This window comes from Eucyclogobius newberryi, unplaced genomic scaffold, assembly GCF_026437365.1.
Source record: "Eucyclogobius newberryi isolate DKJ021-1_F unplaced genomic scaffold, fEucNew1.0.hap1 SCAF_12, whole genome shotgun sequence".
Lineage (NCBI taxonomy): Eukaryota > Metazoa > Chordata > Actinopteri > Gobiiformes > Gobiidae > Eucyclogobius > Eucyclogobius newberryi.
Window position 1 is genome coordinate 9,469,519 of NW_027315746.1, and position 12,544 is coordinate 9,482,062.

A 12,544-nucleotide genomic window follows, 5' to 3' on the forward strand; every position below is an offset into this window, starting at 1 on the left:
TTATATGGATTTGAACCCTTGTTTACATTATGGTTGCTCGGTAACGGTTGCGAATCACCGCTACCTGTGCCACGTCTGCTGCTCACGTCCAACCAGGAAGTAACATGACGATAAACCTCACCAAAAATAGGAAAAATAGGCGACATTTTGAGTCGGATGTGACATATAATCGTGTTTGAACAGTGAAAAGGTTTAACCCGTCATAAACGACACAAACATCACCACATTTTTCAGTCGATCATCATAAATCTCCTCAGATCAAAGTGCGAGTTTGGTCTGCGCTACATTTATTGACATTTACCGTATTTTCTGGAGTATAAGTCGCACTGGAGTATAAGTCGCACTAGCCAAAAAATGCATAATAGAGAAGAAAAAAACATATATAAGTCACACTGGAGTATGAAATGTGGTTGCAAGGGTGAAAATAACAAATAATTTCACATATAAGTCGCTCCGAGTAGAAAAAAAAGAAGAAAAAAACATATATAAGTCGCACTGGACTATAAGTCGCGCCAGCCAAGAAATGCATAATAGAGAAGAAAAAAACATATATAAGTCGCACTGGAGTATGAAATGTGGTTGCAAGTGTGAAAATAACAAATAATATCACATATAAGTCGCTCCGGTGTATAAGTATAAGTATAAATATAAGTATAACCCCGGCCAAAACCATGAAAAAAGGTGCAATTTACAGTCCGGAAAATACGGTAATCACATCTTTTGCTTTAGAAACGTCCGATTTACGGCGTTATTACCGCAACGACCATTGAAATCATGCAAATAAATCAAGGCACTTGTCTTTAAATAGTGCTGTCCCGGGGGATCTGGGTTAGACCCGTCTCCTCGGCACGACTCGCCAGGATTAGACTTTTGGCTCAGATCGGTGGTGATGTTTCCGGAGCCAAACAAGCGTTTCTGGAGACTTCCCAACATGTCCACGGCCGCGATACGGAACTGGACTGTGCAACACCGGCTCGGCGGCTCGTGCGGGTGCGGAAGTTGCAGACTGAGATTATTTTTGGTTGGGATTATGAACAGCAGATTAAGTGGAAGCTTCTTTAGAGCGAAAGAGTGAAGAAACTGTACACAAGGCTGAGGAATGTGGACTCACGGAGCAGAAAGCACTCACTGGACACGTTTTAGTCGACATATTTCCCCTGATATTTCATTTGATCAAGTTTACGAACAAAAGCGTTAATCGTAGAAATGGGGAACTGTCCAAATGTCAATATGGTAAATGTTCTTTTTGAAAATTTGAATATCTAGTATATTGCCTATGATATAAAAGGTGCAGAACCAAAAAAAAAGCTGAAAATGGAAAACAAAATTTGCTCTAAAAGGTGTTCATTTATGGAAAAATCTTGACAAATAAATGAAAGAATCAAGATCAATAATGCCATTTAAGTTTGACATAGACAATTATGCTGTAGGGTTAGGGTCTGATTTAAATGCAAATGTTTTTAGATAATTCATTTTTGGTCACGGATCTTGTCATAAATAAATAAATAAAGTAAATGCAAATTGAAATAAAATAAATAAAGTAAATAAAATCAATAAAGTAAATAAAATAAAATAAATAAAATAAATAAAATAAATCAAATAAATAAAATAAATAAAATAAATAAAATAAATAAAATAAATAAAATAAATAAAATAAATAAAATAAATAAAATAAATAAATAAAATAAATAAAATAAATAAAAATAAAAATAAATAAAATATATTCACAATTAAATTAAATTAAATATTGAGTTGTTAACTGAAAGCAGAAACAATGTGGAATCACCATCGTCTGAATCACTTCAAACTTTGTCTTTCTTCTTGAACAGACCCGAGCTGGACAACAGAGATATTACACAGACATAATCTGATCATTTCCAATATTTTACACAAGCGCTTCAAATGAAATGCTTAACATGTGCAACGATACAGTTCTCTCAGAATTCAAAGTGTGTCTTGACATGGGTCTTACTATTGACATGTTTGATGCCTCAGGAGAACAAATAACAAATATTTCCTCTATAATTTTATTTATGCTAATTATCATAAAACATATATGTGTATTACATTGTATTTAATATTAAAGTGTGGGTATTAGGGATGTATGTCAAAATGGCGATTATTCAGGATACAATATAAAACTAAAAAATAATAATTGTGACTATTTTAGAAGCAAAATTACATCCTTTTAATTCAATCCAGAGTTAGAAAAGACATATACATGTGAAATACTTTTTATCTGGCTGTTTTTGTCACATTTATTTTAATTTCCATCCATCCATCCATTTTCTACCGCTTGTTCCCTTTCGGGGTCGCGGGTGACTGGAGCCTATCCCAGTGACTTTGGGCCTTAGGCGGGGCACATCCTGGACAGTAGCCAACTCGTCGCAATTTTAATTTGTCATAACGATCTCACAAAGCTGGACACAAACTTTATGAACAGTGACGTGTCAGACAGCGGGAACGAAGGAAAACTAAAGATGTCACTGTTTTCTGCTCAGTTTTGAGTAATCGTGAATAACTTATCGTTAAATCGTGATAATTTTTTCTCACAATGATCATAAAGCTCTAAAATTCTATACCGCGACATCCTTCGTGAGTATGCGGTATACAGTATTGTATGGCAGCTTGAGCACTATCCTCTGCCGACTACTTTTACTATCAAACAAGATTTAATTTCACTTGGAATCTCTTCATTGCTTTTCCTTCTTCTTCTTTCCCACTTCCCACCGGGAATGGAACAGGCCCATCCATGAGCTGTGGATCCAGATGCTCCTCGAGTCCCTGGAGAAACAGTCTCTACTCTCGTGTCCTTCTGTCCGTCTGAAGGAGTCAGATCTCTCCTTCACTGTGGAACTCCTCCAGGTTTGTACTTTTTTCCAAAGAGGTTTTGTAGATTTTCCTGGCTGAGAAGGAAGGTCTAAGGACACGGGATGCTGGGACATTTGTCTAAGGACACGGAATGCTGGGACATTTGTCTAAGGACACGGGATGCTGGGACATTTGTCTAAGGACATGGGATGCTGGGACATTTGTCTAAGGACACGGGATGCTGGGACATTTGTCTAAGGACATGGGATGCTGGGACATTTGTCTAAGGACACGGGATGCTGGGACATTTGTCTAAGGACACGGGATGCTGGGACATTTGTCTAAGGACACGGGATGCTGGGACATTTGTCTAAGGACACGGGATGCTGGGACATTTGTCTAAGGACAGGGAAGCTGGGGATATTTGTCTAAGGACATGGAATGCTGGGACATTTGTCTAAGGACAAAGGATGCTGGGACATTTGTCTAAGGACAAAGGATGCTGGGACATTTGTCTAAGGACACGGGATGCTGGGACATTTGTCTAAGGACAGGGAAGCTGGGGATATTTGTCTAAGGACATGGGATGCTGGGACATTTGTCTAAGGACACGGGATGCTGGGACATTTGTCTAAGGACAGGGAAGCTGGGGATATTTGTCTAAGGACACGGGATGCTGGGACATTTGTCTAAGGACACGGGATGCTGGGACATTTGTCTAAGGACATGGGATGCTGGGACATTTGTCTAAGGACACGGGATGCTGGGACATTTGTCTAAGGACATGGGATGCTGGGACATTTGTCTAAGGACACGGGATGCTGGGACATTTGTCTAAGGACACGGGATGCTGGGACATTTGTCTAAGGACAGGGAAGCTGGGGATATTTGTCTAAGGACACGGGATGCTGGGACATTTGTCTAAGGACACGGGATGCTGGGACATTTGTCTAAGGACATGGGATGCTGGGACATTTGTCTAAGGACACGGGATGCTGGGACATTTGTCTAAGGACATGGGATGCTGGGACATTTGTCTAAGGACACGGGATGCTGGGACATTTGTCTAAGGACACGGGATGCTGGGACATTTGTCTAAGGACACGGGATGCTGGGACATTTGTCTAAGGACACGGGATGCTGGGACATTTGTCTAAGGACATGGGATGCTGGGACATTTGTCTAAGGACACGGGATGCTGGGACATTTGTCTAAGGACATGGGATGCTGGGACATTTGTCTAAGGACACGGGATGCTGGGACATTTGTCTAAGGACACGGGATGCTGGGACATTTGTCTAAGGACATGGGATGCTGGGACATTTGTCTAAGGACACGGGATGCTGGGACATTTGTCTAAGGACACGGGATGCTGGGACATTTGTCTAAGGACACGGGATGCTGGGACATTTGTCTAAGGACACGGGATGCTGGGACATTTGTCTAAGGACACGGGATGCTGGGACATTTGTCTAAGGACATGGGATGCTGGGACATTTGTCTAAGGACACGGGATGCTGGGACATTTGTCTAAGGACATGGGATGCTGGGACATTTGTCTAAGGACACGGGATGCTGGGACATTTGTCTAAGGACATGGGATGCTGGGACATTTGTCTAAGGACACGGGATGCTGGGACATTTGTCTAAGGACACGGGATGCTGGGACATTTGTCTAAGGACATGGGATGCTGGGACATTTGTCTAAGGACATGGGATGCTGGGACATTTGTCTAAGGACACGGGATGCTGGGACATTTGTCTAAGGACACGGGATGCTGGGACATTTGTCTAAGGACAGGGAAGCTGGGACATTTGTCTAAGGACAGGGAAGCTGGGACTTGGCGTTACAAAAATAAACTGAAAGTGTTGAGTATTTTTCTCTACTGAACCCAAAGCTCTAAACTGTGACTTCTTGTTCGCTTTATTGGTCTCAATGTTCAACAAAAAGATAAATCTCTACAAACTTGAACCTTTTCAAACTTTCCCGACCACATAAAGCTTCAATATCAGTTCATAAGAAGAGAGCCCGAAGAGCCCGAAGAGCCCGAAGAGCGCGAAGAGCGCGAAGAGCGCGAAGAGCCCGAAGAGCGCGAAGAGCGCGAAGAGCGCGAAGAGCCCGAAGAGCGCGAAGAGCCCGAAGAGCGCGAAGAGCCCGAGGAGCCCGAGGAGCCCGAGGAGCCCGAGGAGCCCGAAGAGCCCGAAGAGCCCGAAGAGAGCCCGAAGAGAGCCCGAAGAGAGCCCGAAGAGAGCCCGAAGAGCCCGAAGAGCCCGAAGAGAGCCCGAAGAGAGCCCGAAGAGAGCCCGAAGAGAGCCCGAAGAGAGCCCGAGGAGCCCGGGGAGCACGAAGAGCCCGGAGAGCCCGAAGAGCGCGAAGAGCGCGAAGAGCGCGAAGAGCCCGAAGAACGCGAAGAGCGCGAAGAGCCCGAAGAGCCCGAGGAGCCCGAGGAGCCCGAGGAGCCCGAGGAGCCCGAAGAGCCCGAAGAGCCCGAAGAGAGCCCGAAGAGAGCCCGAAGAGAGCCCGAAGAGAGCCCGAAGAGAGCCCGAAGAGCCCGAAGAGCCCGAAGAGAGCCCGAAGAGAGCCCGAAGAGAGCCCGAAGAGAGCCCGAGGAGCCCGGGGAGCACGAAGAGCCCGGAGAGCCCGGAGAGCCCGGAGAGCCCGGAGAGCCCGAAGAGCCCGAAGAGCCCGGAGAGCCCGGAGAGCCCGGAGAGCCCGGAGAGCCCGGAGAGCCCGGAGAGCCCGGAGAACCCGGAGAGCCCGGACAGCCCGAAGAGCCTGAAGAGCTCACTGCGGCTGCCCTGACCGGGTCAGCACAGCTCACTGAACACAAGTCCTTTAGAAATGCTCAGCAGAAATGGAGGAGCGCTCAGACAATCACAGAGAAAATGCAATAACCTTGGACTAAAAAGTATTCAAAGTTTACTGTCATATTCATTAAAAATAAACAAGTTAAACATTGTTAAAACTGTGCAATAAAACGTTTAGTTGGCTGCTTTTCTTCAACCATTTTACTTGAAGTGATTATTTGAGACACAAAAGCTATTCTCGTACAGCAGGTACTTACAGCATTGGAAAGAATACTTAGAACATTTTGGAGATGTAAATACAGAATACCTGCATTCAAATGTATTTCTACTTAGTCTAGTTGTATACTGAATACTTAGATTACATCCACATTGAGTTGCATTATATTGTGTAAAACATGATTTACAGCAGTTTTTTCATCCTCTCTTTGCTATGTGTTTATCAATAAGACACGAGAACCTTTACAACAAATTAGAGAATCAAAAATTGCTCGTGCACTTTATGTAAAACTCTATAAATGCTGTGTTTTCTCAGTAATGCAGTTTGAAGCCTAAGTGTCCTGATCAAATACCACAAAGTATTCCTCAGCTGCTGCGTCCCGAACAGAAAGAGCAACTGTCCCGGGACGCCGCGTCGTTACCTTTCCGAAGTCTCGAACGTCGAACAGGTCGAAAGCCTCGAACAGGTCGCACTTCCTCATCCCGAAGACGTCGCAGCAGCGGCTCAAGAAGGTGCGGATGTTCTTCAGGCACAAGAACTGTGGAAAACAGCGATTCACAGGCGTTCAATAAGAGTGTAGTCATGTATTTACTGTAAAACGGTCTGTACGCGGCTTTACAGAGGCGCGTGCTACTGTAAAGTGCAACAAGCGCAACATTCAGTTAAAGAAGTGATTGTAGTTAATTGCTCGCTCTGAACTATATGGATATTGTTTTTTTGTCTTTTTAGAGGTCGATCGGGGCTGAAACGATTAATCGGATCAAATTGCTGTGACTATCTTTTGACAAGACGATGTCAAATGTTAGTGTTTTATGATTATTGTGAGGAAAAAACATCACGATTTAACGATAATTCATGATTATTACGGAGACTAGGACGTTCTGAATGGAAGAAAAAAAGACAGTTACAAAAACAGTACTTCATATTGATATACATTGACTTAAAACCACTTCTTTTTGATTCTAAAATAGTCACAATTAGTATTATTTTTTAGATCGTGCGAGTATATTGAGGCCTAAATAATCATAATTAATCTTGATGAATCTAGTTGTGACGAGTCGACTCTAAAAGGCTAATTAAAACACATCACAGACAGCAGCATCATCAAACCTAAATGTCACAAAATAATTTCTGGTTTTCAGGATTATTCTATGTCAAATAAAGCCTTCGGCCCAGAAAAAGAGTATTTATAAAATGTCAATATACAACATAAATAATTGTTTGCCTACAGCTTTTAAGTCAAAGACACTATAATAAAAGTTATAAAAAACTGCTTTTTTTTAATCTGTTGTCGTCACATTAATAGTAATTATTGCGATTAAAAAGAGCAGACAATAACCATTTGTTCAACATTTTGTACAACCGTGAAAATTGCCATTATACCAATAAATTGTGCAGAAAAAAAGCAAATTATTCTTGATTGTTGTTGTTTTCACTTCAAAAATATACTTTAATAATTATTTTAAAATGACAGATAATATTCAATTTATTTTTTTACCATCAGGAATTTCAACAGTTATTGTGTTATTATCATTAACCACAATTAATTTGGCGGTGATAATTGTGACACAAAATGTCAGTATCGTCCCATGCCTCACTGCGATAACGATATTATTAAAAAAAACATTTTAACACATTATTTTCAGTTATATTAAAACAAAATATACCTTAATTTACAAAACTAAAATGTGTAAAAATAAACACTTAAACAGAGACTAATTAAGAACAATTTAGTCCTCAATATGAAAAAAATGAAAACAAAAAACATTAATAATATCAGCCTTTTTCAACATTTTAAGATAAGATAAGATAAGATATTCCTTTATTGACGTATTTTCATTTAAAATTAGAGTTCATTTAATTTTTGCCAGATGATTATAACAGACCATGTGATATATAGTTTGGTGTGATTTGCCTCGTTATAGCCAATATTGCAATAACGATACTTTTTTGCGATACGGGTCGATCGTGAAGCCCTCAAAATGAATCAAACCAATTCTTTAACCTCTCTTGAACTATTTATGATTTACATATCTCACGTTCTCACAGTTGAACTTAAAACTTAAATATAAAGTGTCAACAGAGACGTAAAAAATCGCCCTGGTGTTACATTCTTCACAGCCCGGGGCCCGGGGCCCTCGCTCTGGCTCAGACTCACACAAACCACCGGGTCAGCTCACCTCATTCAGACGGGGCGGGACAAAGAGAAGACCCAGTGACACACTTGTCCCTCTGTGGGTTTGACCTACAGCTGCAGGACACCAGCGGCTTTGTCCCGCCCGCTCTGGACCCTCTGTTCACGGTCACTGTCCGGGCTGAGGCGCCGGGGACGAGCCAGAGAGGAGGCTCAACGGACGCTTCCACACACGGCTCAATACGGCTCATTTTTGGGCTTATTTTGTGTCCATATTAAGCTATATTTTATGTTAAGTTGAACAAAAAGTGATTTAATTCCAGATAAGATAAGATATTCCTTTATTGTCCCACATGGGGAAATTTCATTGGTGCAACGCAGGTAGATACAGAGGCAGATACAGAAGAACAGATCACTTATAGGAAGTCTGAAAAACACTTTCAGTAGAAGATCTCCTATAAACAAAAACTCCCATAGACAAATAAATAAATAAATACATAATTGGTGCGCAAAGCAAGAGCTATAACTTGACTTTTAAATGTCCACATCTACTTAAGAGAGGCCAGAATGAGTCGTTTTAACTTCATGATTTTAAAAACTCATTTAAATAAGACTTTATATTTGACTAAAATGATCTATGCATTATCTAAATGTGATGAATGTGTGATTAAACTTTATAAGTCCTGAAGAATCACAGCATCATGAACGAGAACCCCAAACCTCAGCTCTAAGACTAAAATAGAGACTGTTAGAGCTGAATGATTTTGGACTCATTTCCCTCCCTGTAAAGGTACATTTATAAGATTTCATTTTTGATTTAATGAAACAAAAATCTACTTGAGAGTCAAAGAAAAGACGCAAAGTAAAGTAAGCTACGAAGGGGAACAAGGTTTGTATTTTTGAACAATATTTATTTTTTTAAAAATGTATTGATAACGGTTATACTTATGTATGAGTGAGTGTCAGCGATTCTATGGACAAAATGGTAATTATTCATTATTTGTTCTTACCTCGCTCTGACGTTGGTTAAAAGACACAGAATGGAAACAATAAAACCTCATTTAACCATCAGTTCTGGCCTTCTCCATTCAACTGGACGCTACTTCTTCTTCTTCTTCTTCTTCTTCTTCTTCTTCTTCTTCTTCTTCTTCTTCTTCTTCTTCTTCTTCTTCTTCTTCTTCTTCTTCTTCTTCTTCTTCTTCTTCTTCTTCTTCTTCTTCTTCTTCTTCTTCTTCTTCTTCTTCTTCTTCTTCTTCTTCTTCTTCTTCTTCTTCTTCTTCTTCTTCTTCTTCTTCTTCTTCTTCTTCTTCTTCTTCTTCTTCTTCTTCTTCTTCTTCTTCTTCTTCTTTGGTGTTTTATGGCGGTTGGTATCCAAGTGTTATATTATCACCACCTACTGTAGTTATACATCTTAGACTTAAAACTTTATTCTTCAGACTCGACTTCACTCTTTAAACTTCGTTCTTTCGACTTCTTTCTTTAGACTTCACTCTTTAGACTTCATTCTTTAGACTTCACTCTTTAGACTTCATTCTTTAGACTTCACTCTTTAGACTTCACTCTTTAGACTTCACTCTTTAGACTTCACTCTTTAGACTTCACTCTTTAGACTTCATTCTTTAGACTTCACTCTTTAGACTTCACTCTTTAGACTTCACTCTTTAGACTTCACTCTTTAGACTTCACTCTTTAGACTTCACTCTTTAGACTTCATTCTTTTTCTTTCTGAATCTAACTTTTGAACCTTCTGTGCCACCAAACGCTCGTTTTGGCGCGTGCTTTTGATTCCTATCCACTTTGATCCCATGGGCTTTGAAGACACTGAAACAAACGCTGCCGTACGAGTCAGCTCTGGACGTAGAGGTGGCGGTAATGTAACACTCGGATACCAACTGCCATAAAACACCAGAGAAGAAGAAGAAGAAGAAGAAGAAGAGTCAGCAGTCTGAGTGTGGAGGCCGTGGACCCGCAGTGGTAAAAGTGATCCACAGTGACGAGAAGTGAGTACAACTTCCCCTTGAAACGCCGTATTTACCGCGGTGAAGCGCCAATTCTGCGCTGTCCCAGAGGCTGTGGAGGGTGGATACTTCTTTTCTTATCGCGCCAGAAAAAAGTTTGAGATGCCGTGGTTGGATAAATCATAAAATTGCCACCATTGGACTATTTGGTAAGTTATTAGGCCCTAAACCCAGGCACAAGCTAACAACAAGCTGCTGCTCAAAGACCTCAAGTCCCTAAACTAACGGGCGGATCAAAGCCAGGATTTTATCTGGCATTTCCTGTGGCCGCAGAGAATTATGGGTAAAAGGGGTCAAGTCTTCACCTTTGGATTTGATCAACTCTGTCTGAATCCAAAAGGCATTTCAGTAAAACCCCAAGGCCTTTTTAGACATAGATCTAATTCCTGTATCATAACCCACTTTGAGTTTGTGTGGACAGAATAGCCTATTTACTCCTGATCTGACTCTATACTGTGTAATAACATCTCCATGGAGACAAGCAGGTAACTGACCCCCAACCACACAAGTTACATGATGCCCCTTTAATAGTCTGTGTGATTGTTGTGAGTGAATATGCCCAATAAATTAAACTTTCAACACACCGTGCTCAGATCAAACAGCCTATTGTTGTGTGTCTGCCTATTTGCCTGCTCATTCTAGAAATTAAATAGGTTAATCATTAGACAATTGTCTCCTAAAATGCGCTTTTAGAGGCAAGACACGTTTATTTGTAGAGCACTCGTATATGAAGTAATTCAGAACAAGAAAAGACGCATTAGAACCACAATGCATACACAGAAAAACGTAATTATTATTGAATTAACTACTAAGAAGATTTCAGAACAGTCTTGAGCCAGGATTACAGATTATAAAGCCTTTTGCACAAGCGCGTGTTTATTGCGGTTTTCAATTAAAGCGAATACATCTTTGTGCCGCCCTGCCGCTCCGTTTCATTCGATCTGAGTGTCAAGTGTCACCTGGGACATCTGAGGGCGCAGGTTGATGTCCTTCAGGTCGATGGCGTTGGGCTGCAGGTTGTTGAGGAGCTGGCAGAGCAGCACCCCGTCCCGGAGCGCCTGCGCCAGGTCAAACACCTGCGCCGTGTCCGCGGTCACACGGTGGTTCTGCGGCAGCACCTTGCAGCTGATCAGCCACAGCGTGCACTGTCTCCAGTACTCCATACTTATACTCGTGCACAAAACACGCACAAAGGGTCCCAAATGAAAAAGTGAGTTAAGTAAAAGACGCTAGAGGGAGAGAGTCCGGGCATGTTAGGCGCGTGCGTCCTGAGCGCAGACTCTGGTTCACTCAGAGCTAAGGGGCTTAAGAGGCTGTGTGCGCCCACCACTGCCACTTCCCCTTCCTTTCTCACCCGGTTAACCACTGCCCACTGTGACGGGTGCCAGTCAAAAAGGCCTGCAGCCAAGTAAGATGTCATCACACAGCCTGAATGCCACTGGTTTCCACCTCAAACATAATGATAAAGTGACAAAAGCATCGAGCAATATGTTGCATTCAAGAGGAATCAACACAAGAATTATGCAGTGTGTCTCATAATGTTTCTTTAATAAGATAAGATATTCCTTTATTGTCCACACATGGGGGCATTTCATTGTTGTAACGCAGTGGATACAGAGGAAAAGGACAGATAACTTATAGGAAGTTTAAGAAACACTCTTAATAGAAGATCTCTTATAAACAAAACTCTTATAAACAAAAACTCCTACAGACAAAACCTCTCATTTCTTAATAAGGAATGGAGGGGGAAAATAAAGATAAAACAAAATAAAAACAGCTAGCGTAAGACAAGATAATACTAATAATAACGGTCAAATAAACACTCACTATCTATCTACATCAGTTATATGCACGTGACATTATTACGTGTGAGTACGACAGTAATTGCACATGAATATGACGGTATTGGTAATGGGCCAAATTATACATCTGATAATGTTGCGTGTCAATATAATACTCTAACAATCAGATGAATACAAATAAATGTGGCAGATCCGGCACCACAGATCCAAGTGAAGCAGAGATCATAATGTGGAGTATCAGCATCATCATTACGGCCCTGCATAACATAAACACAGGAAGGAAACTGCAGGATGCCAACGCCAGGGAGTCAGAGGGACAAAAGTGCACTAGGAAGTCCATCACATGACCAGAGTGTCCTGATCTGGTGGTGGATTGGAAAGTATTAGTAAAAATGGATATAAAGGTGCATTTCACGCGATGGGGTACGTCACATGCTTGTTATTGCCAAATATAAAGCAAATCTATCTTACATTTGTTCAATTACAGGGGATTTATTGCCTTAAAAAACACACTAACACACACAGACCTGGCCTTGGTGTGTTTGTGTGTTTGTGTGTGTGTGTGTGTGTGTGTGTGTGTGTGTTTGGCATTTTAAACACGAACTGAGTTAAGTCATTATTTCTTATTAACTTCATGTGTATTTTAATTGTTTGTATATGTGTATTATTGCACTTTGGGCTTTTAAAGTTGTAAGTGTGCTTCATAAATAAACATTGATATTGATATTAATATTAATATTGATATTGATATTGA

At 41.1% G+C, this 12,544-nt stretch overlaps 1 protein-coding gene across 1 annotated transcript in view; it reads right to left on the minus strand.

Annotated features, from left to right (window-relative positions):
• LOC140355807 (guanine nucleotide exchange factor VAV3-like) overlaps positions 1-11,175 on the minus strand; it is a 70,008-nt gene extending 58,833 nt beyond the window's left edge. The window contains exons 1-2 of the mRNA XM_072440451.1: positions 10,948-11,175; positions 6,258-6,374 (exon numbers count right to left, since the gene is read on the minus strand). Of these exons, the coding sequence (XP_072296552.1) occupies positions 6,258-6,374; positions 10,948-11,151 (321 nt within the window). The 5' untranslated portion in view covers positions 11,152-11,175. The remainder of the gene's footprint in view (positions 1-6,257; positions 6,375-10,947) is intronic.
• Between the last annotated feature and the right edge of the window lie 1,369 nt (positions 11,176-12,544).